The sequence below is a fragment of the Quercus robur genome, chromosome 5, assembly GCF_932294415.1.
Source record: "Quercus robur chromosome 5, dhQueRobu3.1, whole genome shotgun sequence".
In the NCBI taxonomy this organism is placed as follows: domain Eukaryota; kingdom Viridiplantae; phylum Streptophyta; class Magnoliopsida; order Fagales; family Fagaceae; genus Quercus; species Quercus robur.
The window spans coordinates 49129888-49147707 of NC_065538.1; the positions used below are offsets into that span (position 1 = coordinate 49129888).

General features: G+C 31.4%; 1 protein-coding gene across 3 annotated transcripts; it reads right to left on the reverse strand.

The window, feature by feature from the left end:
- Window positions 1–4787: 4787 nt before the first annotated feature.
- On the reverse strand, window positions 4788–12381 carry LOC126726209 (uncharacterized). Of its 3 annotated transcripts, XM_050431407.1 has the most exons (8): window positions 12281–12381; window positions 11819–11922; window positions 9404–9812; window positions 9174–9250; window positions 9048–9084; window positions 7168–7375; window positions 5938–6403; window positions 4788–5276 (listed from the first exon to the last, which is right to left on the reverse strand). In XM_050431407.1, the coding sequence occupies exons 3-8, from the start codon at window positions 9747–9749 to the stop codon at window positions 5133–5135; spliced, it is 1278 nt and encodes a 425-aa protein (XP_050287364.1). In that variant the 5' UTR covers window positions 9750–9812; window positions 11819–11922; window positions 12281–12381; the 3' UTR covers window positions 4788–5132. The 3 variants fall into 3 exon arrangements, with proteins under 3 accessions (XP_050287364.1, XP_050287363.1, XP_050287365.1); XM_050431406.1 differs by lacking the exon at window positions 12281–12381 and having other exon boundaries at window positions 11819–12152; XM_050431408.1 differs by lacking the exon at window positions 12281–12381 and having other exon boundaries at window positions 11781–12152.
- Between the last annotated feature and the right edge of the window lie 5439 nt (window positions 12382–17820).

The window sequence follows — 17820 nt, forward strand, 5'->3', positions numbered from 1 at the left end:
AAGGTTTAGTCTAATTTAAACAATATAACTCAATTATTCTAATTTTCAAAGTTAGCAGCTTTTTGTTAAAAATTAAAATATGGTTTAACATGATTTTTTTTTCCTTGGTAATTCCCTTTGCTAAAAGAATGATTTTGTTAAAAATGCGAAGTGGCGTTAGGCCGGCACATCTCCCTCGTCTGCCAATTTAACAAATAGGTGGGTAGAGAGGCGAGGCAGTTATGGCTAGCATCTTACATTAATGAGCGGAGTGGTCTCAAATCTCAATAACCTTAGGGTGTATTTGTTTGAAGGTGAAACAGGGTGGATGGAAAACTTTAGAGAGAAAATATAAGGAAAAACTTTTTTGGAGTGTGTTTGGTAGGGTGGGGATGAAGGAAAATAAATAGTAGGACTCAAGTATTTTCTTCCCGAGCCCACCAAAAGTTTTCTCCCCAAAATAGAGAAAAAACTAAATGAGGATGAATTTTTTCTTGATTGACAAAAATGCCCATATGCATGTGCACATGGGCTTCTTCAAGTTACCTTTATTTTTTTTTTCTTCTCCCTGGCAGTAACATTGCATTGTTTTTTTTTTTTTTTTTTTATAAATAACTAGACGTGTTTTTGTTTTTGGACATGATTTTTATTTATTTTTAATAAATTTGGGTGATTGCTCTTTTTTGTGGTTATTTGTCACTTTTTTTTTTTTTTTAATTGGGTATCATTTTTTAACAAGAGTATATGAGTAAATTTATTCAAACTCATTTTTTTCCATCCCTCTACTTTTTTACTTCCAACCAAACAAATAGGAGAGAAAATAAAATCTTTTCTATCCTCTCACTTTTCTATCATCTCACCATTTTCTATCCTTCCGCTTTTCCACTCTTCCAACCAAACGGACCCTTAGATTAAACTTTAAAGCTTAAAATTTTCTATGGAACAAATTGTGGACTGGAAGTGGCCTTATAACCTGATTATGGAAAGCCCGTATGAAACTCTAAGGTCTCGTTTGGGAGGAGGGAATGGAATGGAATAGAAAGGAATGAAAAGAATAATTTTAGAATATTCTTCACTTCCCTTGTTTGGGAGTTTTAATAGAGGGAATTGAAAGTCTATTCCCTTGTTTGAGAGTTTAAGTGAGAGGGAATGAAATGGGTGGGAGGGAACACTCATTCCTCTCTATTCCCTTAAAATCTCAAATTTTCATTTCCCCCGAAATTGGGAGGAATGAGAGAGAATAAAATTAGATTTAATGAATTTTTTACTAAAACTCCCAAAATACCCCTATATATTCAACTCTTTATTTTAAAATAAGGGTCTAATAGTAATATTGTTATAAAATGATTCCATTCCATTCCCTCCATGTTACTTCCAAACAAGATTACTTACATTCCATTCATTTTCATTCTTTTCCATTCCTTTATTTTAAAACATTCAATTAAGTTTACTTAATTCCATTCCATTCTATTCTTTTTCATTCCTTTCCCTTACTTAAATACATTCCATTTCATTCCTTTCTTTTCCATTTCCTTATAATCATTTCATTCCATTCCATTCTCTTATAAACTCCTAAACGAAGCCTAAAACTATGGAAGGAATCATTAGACAAAATTTTTTATAGGTTAGAATGATCTTTTATTTATAATGGGCTTTTCATTCATGGTTTTCTTGTTCATATTGTAAAACTTACGAGTTATGAGATCTATCAAATTTGACTATGACACGGGTGTGATACGGATACAACACGGTTAATAGTGTAATTTTAAACAATCAACCCGCCACATCAACACATTCTAAAGACCAAATTAAATGTTTGGTAAAAATGGGGGGATGGGGCATATCGTATGGGCTAAGTGCCTTTGTTGGGTACATATCTGCTGATCTGCATCAAGGTGTGGTGGACTTCATCTGGCGTGAAGATAGCTATTAGAGTCGCGTTCATCACATCAGTCACACTCAACCGATTGAACCAATCACTTCTAGCACTACCTCAATACTGGTTGGATGGGATGTTGAATAGATATGCTCGAAGAATTATGTGGCTGTTCTTGTGATATTGTCAAGATCCTCAAGCCACTATTCATTGTTATCCTTCAATTTTAACCCAATGATTAAATTTCTTTGTCTTTGCTGGGATACCTTAACGTAAAAGAGCTTTGTATTCTGATCACCCTAGATCTCACACAGCCACTGCATCCACGACCTTTGATGCCACATAATCTCTTCCTGTTCAAGTAGGGCATTTGGCCTTTTTTGCAGGTCACAGCTTCTACTTTCATCCCCCACCAATCCCACCAAAACATTGCTCCCGTTGCAGCTCTTTTTGCTTACGTTGAAAAGTTTTTTGGAGTTACCTACATCAATTGCTTGAATTCCATGTTGATAAATCTCCACACATTGACGCAATTTTGAAATGTTTTGTTATAATATATATCATGGATATGCTACCTGTGAGTGAAAATTGCATAAGAAAAATCATCAAGAACTTGATAAATTAATATAATGAAATTTAGATCAAACGCAAAGGTATAGAGGTAACTTATAATAAGTCCTCTCTGAGAGTCTCCCAAACTCACCATTAAAGTCTCTCTTGGAGTCTCCACAAGCTGTTTCCTCCCCAATGTTCATCGCAAAAAAAAAAAAAAAAAAAAAAACTACTTTTTTTTTTTCCCTTTCAATTTCTATCTCAAGAAGGCATAGTAGTCCAATCTCATACTCATGCATGTACACTTGCATTATACATTTGTTATATGTTTTTTATAAAAATTTAACAGACAAAGTTTTCCTCTAGCTAACTCATTACATGACAATTCAATGACTTATAAAACCATTCACATGTATAATTTAAAAACAAGTAACATACCTAACTTATTAAATAGTTTAAAGTACACGTGGATGGTTTTATGAATCGCCATATATTGAGTTTGAGGAATATTTTTCTCTAATTAAACTGGTTTGAAATTCCAAAATTTTAGTATCATTATCCATTTATAAATTGTTATTATCTATGGCTCTCTTAATCGCATATAACTAGTAACCCTCCGTCTATAATCCAGCTACAATCCGTATACTTAAATTGTTATTATTTATGGCTCTCTTAATCGCATATAACTAGTAACCCTCCGTTTATAATCCAGCTACTTAACAGGAGACGTCATCATGGGATCATAATTCAAGTGTTCAACTATAACTCGTACACTTCACAGTAGGCTTTTATGGCTTGATATCCTTGCCATTAAGTTACCATTAATTCTTTCTCAAAAAAAAAATAAAGTTACCATTAATTCTTACCTAGCTAGAGCTATACATCTATAATTCTCCAGCGCAAGAAGTTATGTCTGTCGGATTTTGTAGCATACACTTGCATCTATTGGTTAATATCCATTTGTATTTCAAAAATGAACACAAAAGTCAGGGATAAGCTAAGAAAGGCTTGCTTAATAGTGTACACTTGGCACTGGCAAATCCAATTTCCATTTTAGAATCTTTGTGAAGGTGACCTCACACATTCATTATATGCACCTTGTAGGTGTTATCAAAAAAGGAAAAAGCACCTAGTAGGCCAGAGAGAGAGAGAGAGAGAGCAAAAATAAATCATATAATTTGATCAATTTATCCCTATCTATTTGAAGGTGACCTCACACATTCATTATATGCACCTTGTGGGCGTTACCAAAAAAAGAAAAAGCACCTAGTAGGAGAGAGAGACAGAGAGATAGAGAGAGAGAATAAATCATATAATTTGATCAATTTATCCTTAATAATCTTTAATTGTCAACCGTCTTATAGTTTAGTTGGCATAATTGAAACTTCTACATAGTTCAAATCTTTCTTCCTCCAACTATCAAATTAATTTTTTTTAATTCTTTAATTAATATTTAGATGTATAATGATAATGCAATACAAAATAAAGGATGGAAATTAAAAAAAAAGAAGAAATAGTTCCTACCTTTTATCCTTTCATTTTTCTGACCTTCTTACCTAACACCTAGAATGGAAATTTAGTATTATTTGCACCTCCTCATTTTTTCTATCTCTCTTCATTGTTCATCCTTCCCCCACCAAATGGTGTCTAGAATGCATTAGACCTTTGAAACCTTCAGATGCTCGGTTATAGGTCAAAAACAGAACTATTTCTGCTTTGTGCTTGCTTGTGTCCTAATTTAGGAGCTCATATCTCTTTATCAGGACTTCAAAATCATTAGATGAGATAAAATTTTCTTCATAAACGAATGATACTAATTGAAGTAAACAAAGTCCAAATTTTTTATTCTATATTATAGAATATAGATATAGATATGCATATAAATATCACAAACTGACATGGGAAGATAAACCTTATACACAAGATTTATGCAAGTAAGTTTTCTTGTAATTTATTTAAGTCATTCATTTTTTATTTATTTTTTAATTTGAAAGTTATAATAGAAGGGGAAAGATTTGAACCATACAGGATATCTCAATTTGAAATACATACCATGAGGTATTAGTTGAGTTACATGACTCTTAACAGTTATTTAATTTTGATTAAAGATGATTTCTCACTAAAAAATTAAATAGATTCTCAGAAGTCTTATTGCTTTAATAAAAAGACTTTTATTGCTTTGAAAAGGCCATGCAATCTTTGCTAATTATATTGATCTCCCAAATATGAATACTACTATACTAAATTGAGTCCTTAGATCTTTGCCTGACACAGTTGGGGTCATTCAAGATGCAATCTGTTGCCTTTTCCTGTTATCCTGTGAACATTTTCTAAATATTCTTTTTCCTTCTTCCTTTTTTCTTTGAAGAGGAGGGAAAAATAAAAACAAAACAAACAATCTCGTAGCTCACAAGTCACAGCACTTTTTGCACCAAACTTAGTCATCAAAAAACATGACTAGACAAAGACTCATTGTCCTCTACAATTTGATGTTGAGTTTACCTTTATGCAAAACTGATATAGACCAAGGAATCAACAAAAGCATTAGTATGCTTGTAATGGCTTTAAGACAAGCACCTAGAACGATCTAACTCTATGGTGGTTTTCCTTTTTCTTTTTACATAGTCAGATCGTAAGTACTCGCCCTCAAGTTTGGCCTTGTTATGTGTCTGGAATCTGTATGAATTTGTGACTAGATTGTGCAAGTTTCCTCGATGAATATGAGCTAAGAAAGGGAAAGCTTGGTGCTAATTTCATGTGTGCTTTTGCCTTTGTCATGAGCGCCTTCATCCTCCTTCCCGACTCTATGGCTAAGTCTAAGTTGCAAATCAGGCAACCGTCCTTTGTCCAACATTTTCTCTTGATTCAACTGCATTTTAAAGATAAATAAGTTATATAGAAGCAATGCCTACAGTAAAAATATAATATACACAAATAGGATTAGGATTAAGTTAAACTTAGTGTAATTACATAAGTTCATAAAGTTTTTATATGATTAATATTTTGAAACTATTGAATTATATATATTTTCATTGCTCTTAATATTTACACCAAATGTCTTATTAATCAAATATTATTTATTCTCTAGTCCACAAACTTATTAATTATATTTTGTGTATAAGTTTGGGGATTAAAATTTAATTACCAAATGTCTTATTACAATGATTTGGTAATTATTTTAACATTTTACAAGTAGGTAAGGTATGCAATCTAATGGTTAATTCTCGTCAATATATTCTTTCAACGAAAAGCAATAGAATGATGTAATATTGCTAAGTTGTTTTAGGACAACAAAATTAGTCACACTCTTTTCTACTACTATCCTATATGGCAAAATGTAACTAATTGCTTATCAGTTTTATATGGACTCGTATTTTTTTCTCTACTACTCACAATCAGTCACATGAGATAGTTGTGGCTAAGTTTACTATCCTAAACTTTTTGAATATCACATAGAGTTACTATAGACATATAACTTGATCCTGTCAGTCAACATATGTCAAACAATATTTCTTAAATTAAGAAGTTACCTCAAGCCGAAATGGGGGTGCAAACTCTGGTTTAAAGCTATTAGAATTGCTGACAAGATCATCTGAAGTTGATAGGAATTGCCTAACTATCGTGTTATTTCCAAGGTTCCATTCAGTAGGCCTTGTAGCACTGTAGGTTTCCCCAATAAACTTGCCGCCAGTAGTACGATGCCCTAGTGACTGGGTGCTAGTACTGTCCCACGTGTTGGAAGTTCTGTTTACTTTCCATTGACTATTATTAATCATATCGATTGGAGGCCATCTCTTTTCCTCAAGAAATCGGCTTGGTCTCATGGGTCCAATTCGCATGTTAATATCCATTGCATGAATTTGGTTTGAAGCTATTGACTTGGCTTGAGTTTGGAAGGTTGTGGAACTCATCAAACCCTTTTCTCGTCCAAGATCATTGTTTGTTAGATAACATGGCCTTGTTATGACATGCTGATTAGTAGGCCACTGCTGCTGCCTGGAGAGAGAGAGCGATAAAGAGAGAGAGAACCATAAATATAATTAAAATTAACAATAAAATTAGAGACAATAATTTTTTACGATGCATAATAAAAATAATGTTAGTGTGAAATGATATTGCTTTAATCACAATTTACCACCATAAGAGTACTTGCATCAGTACTTGTATAATAGAAAAAGTAACACATTTTAGCTAATTAAGACAAAAAATCACTCATACCAGACCATGCAAAGTTATGTAATAATATATGATTGTTATAGTAACTATGTAAAATTAAACTGACATTATTTATTTTGTATTTAGTTTTTTATTCTTTCTTTACGTATATCAGGGATGAAATAAAAGAGTAGATGATGATTGTTGTGTGAGAAGAAAGATAAAAATTTATTAAAAAAATATAAAAAAATTGATATTTAATAAAATATAAAATTAATAATTTGATATGGGGTGTTTTAAAAAATAAGTGTGTAAAATAAATAAAAAAGTAGGGTTTTATATAAAATAAACAAGAATTTTTGTAAAAACTTATGTACATTGCTCTAAAATCAATTCATTCCTTTCCTAGTATGCCACTAGCAAATGCCGGGAAATTTATTAGGTATAATTAATATTATGCCAATGGAAAGTTTTCCTTTAATTTCAAAAGGTAAAGATGATCACCAACTTTTAACCCTTAATCATCATATCATACTATATCAATAATTAAAGGGGAGTAGGTAAACATATGTATTAATTCTAACTTTTGTAGTGATATTAGTTACCTTGGGAAGCTAGCTTTGAAATCTACTGGCAGCTGTTGGGAGTGTAGAGATGGCAAAAGACCATGAGCAACATTGTAGTCATCAGAATGTCTCGTCAGAACTATTCCACCATTCGCCATTCTGAAGTGTCGATGAGTGCTGCTTGTTTGGTTCAACATTGCATGAACACTATTTCTACCATGAAATGGTCTGTAGGTTTGACCTAGTACTATAATAAGAATAAACACAATTCATCATTTATGAGTTATATAACTAGGCTTCATTTTCATAACCTAAATCATTAGTAACTTTTTTTTTTTTTTTAAGGAAACAGTAATACGAAATTAATATATAGAATTAAAAAAAAAAAAATTTGAAGAAACACTAATACTTATTAGAATAAACAGACACGAAAGTAATATATAGAGTTTTTTAAACAGACTTATAATACATTATATAAATAGAGTACTATTACAAAAGGGCCTAATTTTTATAGTAGTAGCCTAGGATTATAAGAACTGAAACTCTAATACACACAACCGATGTGGGATAAACATCCCTATATATATATTTTTTTTGAGGAATTTACTTGTAACTATGTTTACATAGTTACATGTAAAATGTGTCATGCTTGATTATATATGATCTTTTAGAGTTCTTATAATAACTCCACAATAGAGTTATTAAATCCTATTCTTCCATTCGGAGATTAATACATAAAATTTTATCAAAGCATCAATAACTTAAAAAAAAAAAAAAAAAAATACTCTTTTAGTATCTATTTAAATTAGTAATTATATATAAAATAAAATAAAAATCCATTTTACTCATTTCCTAATAAATTTATAAGATTTAAAGAATGTAATAGTAATGTTAATCTAAAAACATTAGAGGATCTTAATCAGTTATTTGTAGAATTATTTTTAATGTTTTTTACACAAAAGGTTATGAGCTCATTGGAGGATGAATTATACGGGAAGTGACACAGTTTCGCCATCATCTTAGTAAGAAAAATTAAGCATAGAAATTAACCTGTGAAAACGGTTTACATTGCAGTTTTCTCATGTCAATGATTTTGAATCCTTTATAATATATGTTGGCGTTTTGAATTTGAGGGTCATTTGATTCTTTTTAGTTATCTGATAACTTTTAAATGCCTGTGAACAAGTTTTTTAAATGCCAACCAACAAGCTGGAAACTACTGAAATGTGCACATGCAAGGAATTGAAACATCACAACACTTGATAACAAAAATCATATTGCATCCGTTACAACATGAAGCTGGAAGGTTTTCTTAGTTTTGATTGATGTCATTTTATTCTTATTCTAGATTTATCAAGAACAACTAATTTACAAATTTTACATATATTATTTATATAATTATAACATAATAATTACCCTAGTAATATAATAAGGTTCATTAATTTGTGCTTATCTATTTTTTTTCCTTTGCCACTCTATTATTTCTCTTCTTCTTTTTTTCTCCTCTCTTAGTTCTTACAACAAGTTAGAGAGGGCTTCAAACCAAGTGGTTCACATAAAGAGAATTGCAGAGTACCATTAAGTCACAAGGCTCTTTGCTTGCCACTCTCCATTTCAATATTAAACTTCACATCTTTTGTGATTATTTTGAAACTAATGTAGGTGAATTATTAGTGTATATAGCGTCTTCAAGGCTGAGTATAGAAATATTCTAACATAGCACTCAGAGAAGCACCTGATTTCCTATCAAAAAAAAAAAAAAAGAGAGAGAGAAGCACCTAATTAGTTATGCATTATTTCTTTTTATTTTAGCCAATGTTATTCTTCAAGGTTGAAGGATCTCTATTTAATTCCCCTAGACCATTACAACTTACAACTATGTCATAATCTATCATTAGTTAAATATCACAAAACTTCACCTTGCCCGGCCTCGTCAAGCTTCTTACTTCTGTACATCTGAAATAGAAACATTTATGATTAGTATAAGAGAACTAGCAAAAGAAAATTACCAAGATAATCATAAATCGCTGCATGTTTCACAGTACCTGCAAGTGACTCTTTACATGGGCAATACTAAGTCCTCTCACGTTCATTAGCTGAAGAACTAACTTGGGAGTTGCTCCTGCACCAATTGAAGAAGAGGACTAAGTAAATGGATTAGGAAAAACATATATCATATCCTTTATCAACATCATATAGAGGAAAAGAAAAGAGGTATTATGAATATCATTGTTGAAATAATAAAAATCTTGTTATCTATATGATTGAAACTCACTCTCTTGTCCCCCAAGCCTTTCAACAGCATGAACAAAAGACAGATGGAGGTCAGGAGTCCATCGAAGCCGAGGCATTTTGGATCTAACGTACTGCCTAACTCTAGCCCTCTTTTCATTTCCTTCACCGGAGGTATCATTATTGGCTGAATTCCCATCTGTTCCATTCACATCATCTTCAATGCTGAGTTCACCTACTTTGGCAATATTATCATCCTCTTGACTACTGGCTTCTTCATTTAAGTCAAAAGATGAACACATTTGTGAAGACACTACAGATGTGTTTTCGGCATGTTCCTCGCTCCTATCACTCTTTTCTTCATCATAAGCTTCTAATCCTTCTGTCATGGCTACTTCAATGTTCTTTATATCACTTCCCAGAATTGAGTTTCTTCTTCAATTGTTCTATTGCTGAAAGAAAAGAGAGAAGAAAGGGGGTTTTAAATGATGTAAACTTGCTTGAGGCTATAAATAGTCAGGATAATTTCATGATGCAAAAGAATAAAGAATTACTCCTAATGATTGTTTTATGTATTTGCTTTACAAAAATTTGCTTTAAACTTAAAGATATCATCTTTTTTATAATCTAGTATAATATTATACACAGGAACATAACAATTAATTGCAACTTAATTTAGACTAGTGAGATTAGTTATTGCCAGATGTTTGATTAACATCATTGTCTTTCAGTATTACTCCCTAACATACACAGTGATTTAAAATGTTTTAATTATTACACCAAGGATTTGGTTTTAGAGGACATTATTTTAGGTGATGGCTAACTGTGGAAACTTATTGCAGTAAACATTTAATAGTGAATTCTTAGATAAGCTGTTTCATCCACCTTTATAAATGCATAGTTTTGAATTTAAAGAATTTCAATTTTAAGAGAATGGTGTCAATTTAAGATTTTTCTTGCACAAAAACAAACACAATTCTTCTTCTTTTTTTTGTCCAGATCATCCAGAAATAGAATGAATAAAAGCTTGCACCAAACATCCATAAAGAAATACGCACTGATGTACATGCATTCGTACTTACTAAAGGAGTTGACTATTGTGTGGACGTGTTCATGAGAGGAAAGGAAGGAAAAGAAACTTTCGCTAAGAAGATTGGGAATAAAAATGGACCAAAGGTCCAAACAAATTGAAAAAACTGGGACGATAAAATGAGATAATTTAACATGTTTATCTCATAGCTACAAGAGAGACTAGGTCCCAACCACTCCTTATCATACTAATAATCTCTAGTTATTTTGCAAAGTTGGTCAGATGCCTTAAAAAAATTTAGAGTTGAAAACAGTATTAAGTTTATTAAGAAGTTACTTTTAAAAGGGTACGATATGGTAATTGAAAATTTAATATTTGCCAATCATATGAGTATTTTAAGAAACATGATGAATGGAAAGAGATAAGATAATACTTCTGATATAGCTTTGTACGGATGGGTGTTTAATGAGATATATACATAAGAATACAACAAGAAAACATAATAGGTATCATAGATTGATGTTCTTCCAATGCTCATCAGTGCATGATAATTCCATTCTATGACCTAATCAATATTTGGAGGACATGTGATTAAATTAAAAACAATGGAGGCTATATGAAAATCTTGGTCAGGTGATGCAGTGAGAGAGAGAGAGAGAGAGAGAGATCATTCATCTCTTTCTTTTTCTTCTTATAGCATCTTAATAATTAGCATAATCTGTAATTCCATGCACATGGTGAACATTAATTTGTATCTTTTTAGTTGATAGGCATATAAATATGAGTAAGTAATGGTAATTAAAGAAAATATTTGTCCATTTAAGATACACAGCTGTGTCCATTGAGTTGTTCTTCAACAAGATGACCAATTAAAGGAGAAAAAAGCAATATTAATGGCGTAGCTATATATAATTATATGCTTATTATCTAACTTCATGATTTTGTTAACTTTCTCTCAGATTATGGATTTTAGGTCGAGCGAGAAAATATATATATATATATATATTACAAAAGAACAGTAATTAAGGGTTTTTCAAGAATCATAAGATGCTGTATGAGTTGGCAAACTAGTCATGTTGGGAAAATTAAAAATAATTACAAAATAACAGTAATTAAGGGTTTTTTTCAAGAATCATGAGAAGTTGTATATATGAGAGTCGGCAAACTAACTAGTCTTGTTTCATAACTTCCCAAACCTCTGGAAAAACCATTCAGAATCATAAGAAGCTTGGAAAACCCCAGAAAAGGAAGAAATACATCCAAAGTGACAGACTCAATATTGAAAGCATAAGATCTTGAGTTCATCTATAGCATATAAACTACCAAAAAGACAGTAACTACATATACATATATATATATATATATATATATATCATAGAAAGAAGACCACCTTTATTTGATTTTTCATTGTCCTAATTAAATACAAACCATTGATGATGAAGTTGCCTCAATCCTCCCCCTTCCATGTAGCCGATCATTGAAATACTCTAACATGTCTCTGAGTTGATCCTCACAGAAGCCTCCTATATAAACTGTATACTTTGAAGGAACAGATTGAAGAGGACCTAGCTAGTCCTTGAACACTGATCATATGAGAGAAAGAGAGATTAAAGATGAAGTGGACTTAATCCATGGACACTTTGATCATATGTGAACAGAGATAGATAGAGAAAGAAGGAGAGAGAGAGAGAGAGAGAGAGAGAGGAACAAAGGTTTGTTTACAACTTTGTTTAGGGATGTTTTTGTTTCATCCGGCATTGGAATTAAAGTGATCAAAGTTATAATATTCTAATACTTTCATGGGATTTATTTTTTTAATTTTTCATTTAATAAATCAATGATATTTCAGACACACACCAGTTGTTCTCTTTAAATTGCAATAATACTCACATTATGGATACAGATGCGTCTGGTCCCTTGGGACTGTTGGAAATCATGTGACTGCTCCCAACCTTGTCTATTTCCCCTCTCCTTTGACAGTTGTCTCTCTCTCTCGTGATTATCTTAATTGTTGACCTGTGTTAGAGACTCCACTCATTTTTATTATGATTTACAATTTCTGTTTTTCTCATTAAGTTTATTTAATCTCAACATGGGTGTAAGGAAAGTGTGGGCCATTTCCTTCATCAACCTTTCAATTTCTCCCACCTAAACTAAGACTTTCTTCCCCATATATAAACACCTGTTTTCCTGACCCTGTGTTGTTGTTAGTTTTCCACAGCCATATTTTATTTTGCATATGTTGCTATGACTTTTAATTTATTGATCTAATTCAAAAAAATAATAAAATTTTATAAGTAAAAAAAAAAAAAAATATATATATATATATATATATATATATATATATATATATATGGGCCCTTGAATAACTAAGCCTGAATTATGTGGGGGAGAGTAAGATCTAGAGGTACTGGTCAATATTAGTGGGCCAATTAGGCACTAAAACAATTGACATGGATCATTTTCCGAACCATGTTTATTAAAAATATATTATATTGTTTTCATACATGCACATTTGAGTGAACAAGCTGGGACTGAAACCTCAACTTCAACTTCGAGACTTACTGGGGAAGAACATTAATTAAAAAATGGATTTTACTAATGTGTGTCCTTAGGGCACACATTAATTTCCATTTTTGAAAAAAAAATTTCTCGAGAATTGAAAAAATAATAACAGTTTTTTCAATTTCTAAAAAAATGTTTTTAAAAACAGAAGAGTATACATTAACCGGACCCTTAAAAAATATATATTAAACTCTTTATCGTTACATTCCAATGATATATAATCCAAATAGAAATAGAATTCTGGGCTTTATATATGTAGTCAAATTAATATTGGTGATACTTAATGTAGACTAGACTCGTTAATAATGGAAGCAAGAATTTCGTTTTCTAGACCCTTAAGTTGCTGAATTTGAGGGGAGCTAGCTAGGGAGATTTAATCACCTACCTATTTGACTAAGTGCACTTTCTTTAATAAGCAGCTTTAGGGGCCAAAGTTCATTTTCAACGTTGACAACTTTATCCAACCCAGTTCGGTTTTTCAAGTAGCTTTAATTGATTTTTAATTTCTCACAATATCTTCAATCTGTGGGATGGTATCCAAGAAAAGATACGTCGTCCCATATAGCTAGTTGGGAAATGCTCAATTATACATCATTGTGGCATCATTATATAGCATCGTTATCATCCTCTTAATTTGGAGGAATTTAATTAGTACAATTAGTAAGTTGGAACAACATTAAGTCTCAAAAGGTAACCTATATATGTCTCCAATATCAGTATAATCTATAGATTAAGAAGTGAACAAGGTTAATCATTAATTATCGTTGCCATTATAACCACCTTGTGGGGAACCAAGACAATGGTGAAAGTAAAACACACATCAAGTGCATTCCCTCGTGGTTAATTAAAAAATCAGAATGCATTTAGTATATTAAAATACTTCTGCCAAAAAAACAAAAGAGACAATACATATGGATAGAACTTGGGAGATAGAGAAGGGTGGGGATGGTGGAAGCAAGATTAGAGACACTTGTCCCCTATATAATATTCTCAAATTGTACCTATATATTTATCTTTTTCCGTACCATATACATGTAAAGGTTTTCTTTCCAAGAAAGCCAAGAAAGAATTTGGGTTGTCCTCACATGACAATCAAGGCCCTCTTCATAGTCTTTGGGAAAGAAGAGGAATCATAACTTCAAGGATTAGGTCTGGCTAAAAGACACCCAAAACTGGCTCGTTATGCGTGACATGTGCATATTTTGTTGCTATAGAGACAGAAAGAAAGGTGAGATATATTCGAAGGATTAAACTAAGAAAGTAGCAGAGAAAACTACGTGGAAGAGAAGATAATTGGGGTATATTAAGCATAAGAAAATGAGGGACTCCCAACCCTACGTACCTAGAAAATGCTTGGAAGTTTTGTCTTCTCGTGTGCATGGGAGTTGACATTTTATTATTTTTATAGCTCCTAAGAATCTTTCAAAGAATTATTTGTTTTTTTATGTATTATTTGATGGATGCAAACGTCCAAGTTAGCATCACAATATCATGGTCTTCAACATTTCTTAGTGGGAACATTTTTTTTTTCTTCTTATTTTAAATTAAGCATAAAGGAGAATCATGTCTGATTACTGTATTAAGATAATTCAACACCAATCTGAGCCTGGTATTGCTTTGTTTGTTTCTAATTATTGTTGCAGATCATCCAAACTCTTTTCATTTTCTACTGATTTGGACCATAGTGTTAAATTCATCGGATTGGAGTTATATATATATATATATATATATGTATGTATGTATGTATATAGGATTTAATCGGCTGACCAAACGTTAATGTCTTTAGATGCCTGTTTCCCACACAATTCTTCATATATGGATGGTGGTGTGTCTAAACTCTAAATGTGGACACAAGAATAAAAGTTTTTAAGAAACTATAAGAAAGACATTATTAAGGCTTTTTTTTTTTTTTTTTTTGCCTAGCGTTTTACACATGTTGTGATTTATAAAGGCGCGCAATATAATTGAAAATGTATTTAAAGTCATATTTTTTTTTTTTTTTTAGAGAGAGTTTCAACCTATGGCGTCCGCTCCTGATAATTGCTCTTTATCATCAGATCAAGATACCAATCAGTTTTTGGTGTAGGCGGGGATTGAACCCCAGATCTCTTATACAACCACCAGAGACTTTACCAGTTGAGCTAACTGGAACCCACATTTAAAGTCATATTTTTAAGTTATAAAAACACAGTGTATGTAAAACAAATATCGCATTTATTTTTTTCTTTTGTTTGTTTTTGTTCTTGGAGAGGGGAGGGGGAGTGTTATTATAGTACCCTTTTTTAGCAAGGTTTTTATGTAACATGGGTTGCAAGAATTTTTATGCAACCAATTAAGTGACAAATTAAAAAAGCATCCATGTGTATTTGTAATTACGTGACCAGGGGCGGCTTGATGCATTTGGGGGCCTAAGGCGAAAATTAATCATCTTATTTAGATGCAAAATTACTACTAATTAACATGAACTACATAGAATTTTTTTTTTTTTTTTTTTTTGAATTTTTAAGACAAAAAAAATTTGACAAAATTTTTCATACTTGTTGATGCGGTAGATTGATAGTGGTAAGTAAAACAATGGTGTTAGTGGTAGATTTAGATGAAAACTAGTAAAAGTTTGCTAATTAAACTCTTATTATTATTCTTTTTTTTTTAGAAGTGCAACATTCACAATATTTTTTACAACAAATCCTAGATTTTAAACTGTTTTTTGTTTTTTATTTGAAAATATCACTATAATTATTTTTTTGCCATCAACAATAGGCTGTAATAACTTGCTACTTAGCATTAGTTGTACAGGTGTTGTGAAAAATATTGTGGACGACGTTGCATTTTTCTCTATTTTTTTATTTTTTTTTCATCTAATAAAAAAATTTATTTTATTTATTGATTATAAATAATCCTATTGGTTAAAATTTAGGGGCCTTTTTTTTACTTGGGGCCTTAGGTGGTTGCATTTTTTGCTCTACTATAGAGCCGGCCCTGTACGTGACATTTATAATGAGTTATGTAACTTACTTAAATAATACACATTGATAATTTTTTTAACTACTCCTTGATATTAAGAAGAAAATGTAATCCTATAATAGATTTGTTAAAATTCACATTTAATAAAAAGATATTGAATGGAGTCATGACCAAACTTTGAAAAAAAAAAATCAAATTTGGAATCTTCTCTCATTTGTTGTAAAATAAATAAATAAAGTAACTTTTTCCTTCTCTCAAATACTCAGATTAAGTTATTCAAATAAATAAATAAATAAATAAAACCCTCATATTCGAGTTCAAGCCCAACCAAAATCTAAGAGGATCGAATATGTTACAAAGGCTTTAGCCCAGTTATGACGAGATACATGCTATGGGCTAGCACCGATGGATGTAGAGGCCATTGAACAACGAGAAGCGATCCAAGTACTGGACTTATCTTTAAATCAGAGGCTCGATTATATAAAGAATCAACTTTTTTTTTTTTGGTTAATAGAAGAATAAAGAATTTAACTCAAAAGGAATAAAAAGCTCAAACAACCCCAGACAGACCTTGCTGCAAACATCTAAATTAGTACCTTTGATATGCATTCTTAAGTTAGATCCGAAACCATCAATAAAATATTTGTTTTACTGCAAGATTACATATAAAAAAGAGAATAAAATAATCGAAAATGTATATGAAAACAATAAGTATAAGACAGAATCTATCTCTTTATATCTATGAAGTGTAAGCAAAACAGTCGCCGCAAACATAGGCACCTTATGCTATCTTTGAGAGAGGGAGAAAGAGAGATTGCCAGAGAGAGACAGAATTGACTGACGCTCAAGTTGCAAATACTTGTTTTCTGGTTTTCATTTTCAATAAGTTAATAACAATTTTTTATTTATTACAATATATATAATATAAGTGATAATAGCCATATGAATGTGCAAGAAAACTTTAAAATTTTGTGTCTATAGCATAGCATTGCTAATTCTTGTTTGGGTCAAGTTAACAAGTGCCAAAGTGCATTAGTTAAGATTGAGTTCTTTCTTGTAGCCAATTAGCATTTTTTGGTAGTTGCATAACATTTAGTTAAATGGGTATTTATTTATCAACTTTTACTACTATTCAGTACAATTTTTGGCAATCGGATTGAATTAAAAGAGTATTTGTTTATTTACTGCTTCTCAATACAGTAGAACCCCTTGATTCTGTCTTAGCGAGTAAATTTGAACATATTCTTTTTTTTTTTTTTTTTTTTAACTATACACACCAACCTCAGGATCTTCGTAAATTGTATTCTAACTTGCAAACGAGGGTAGGGTGGTAGCGTATGTTCTCGGTAGAATACTGCATGTCATTATAATTTGAAAACAATCTACACCATGCAATTCATAATTGAGATATGAACCTGGCCCAACAAGAAATCAATAATGAAGACTAGGAATGAGCAGATTGTGTATACAATACGATTTGGCCTATTAGTTAATTACCGTTTGAGCTTTCCAAGATTATGCTATGGTTTACCGTTTTTCTTGAGATCTTAAGCAAAATTTAGTAATACAAAGAATTAAGGTCTCTCAGCTTCATTTCCCTTCCTTTTTCCGTAGTTTCTGAATCAATGGCTATGCCTAATTTTATGGCATTTTTTGCTGATTGCTTTAGCTGAAACCTTTATATGGGGCCTTTGGAATATAGCCTAATTTCTTTTGTTGGTCCACTCTCTTATCTCAACTAGATTACTTGCTCTGCAAGTTAATTCACGTGAACTGGATTCAAATCAGAAAGCCCTGAGCTTACCCAAGCAGATTTAGTTGTAAAGCATTCTTCATTTTCAGAATTTTGGACAGGTGTTAGTTGCTTTTGTATTTAATTGGTATAATTATTGATCATTTTC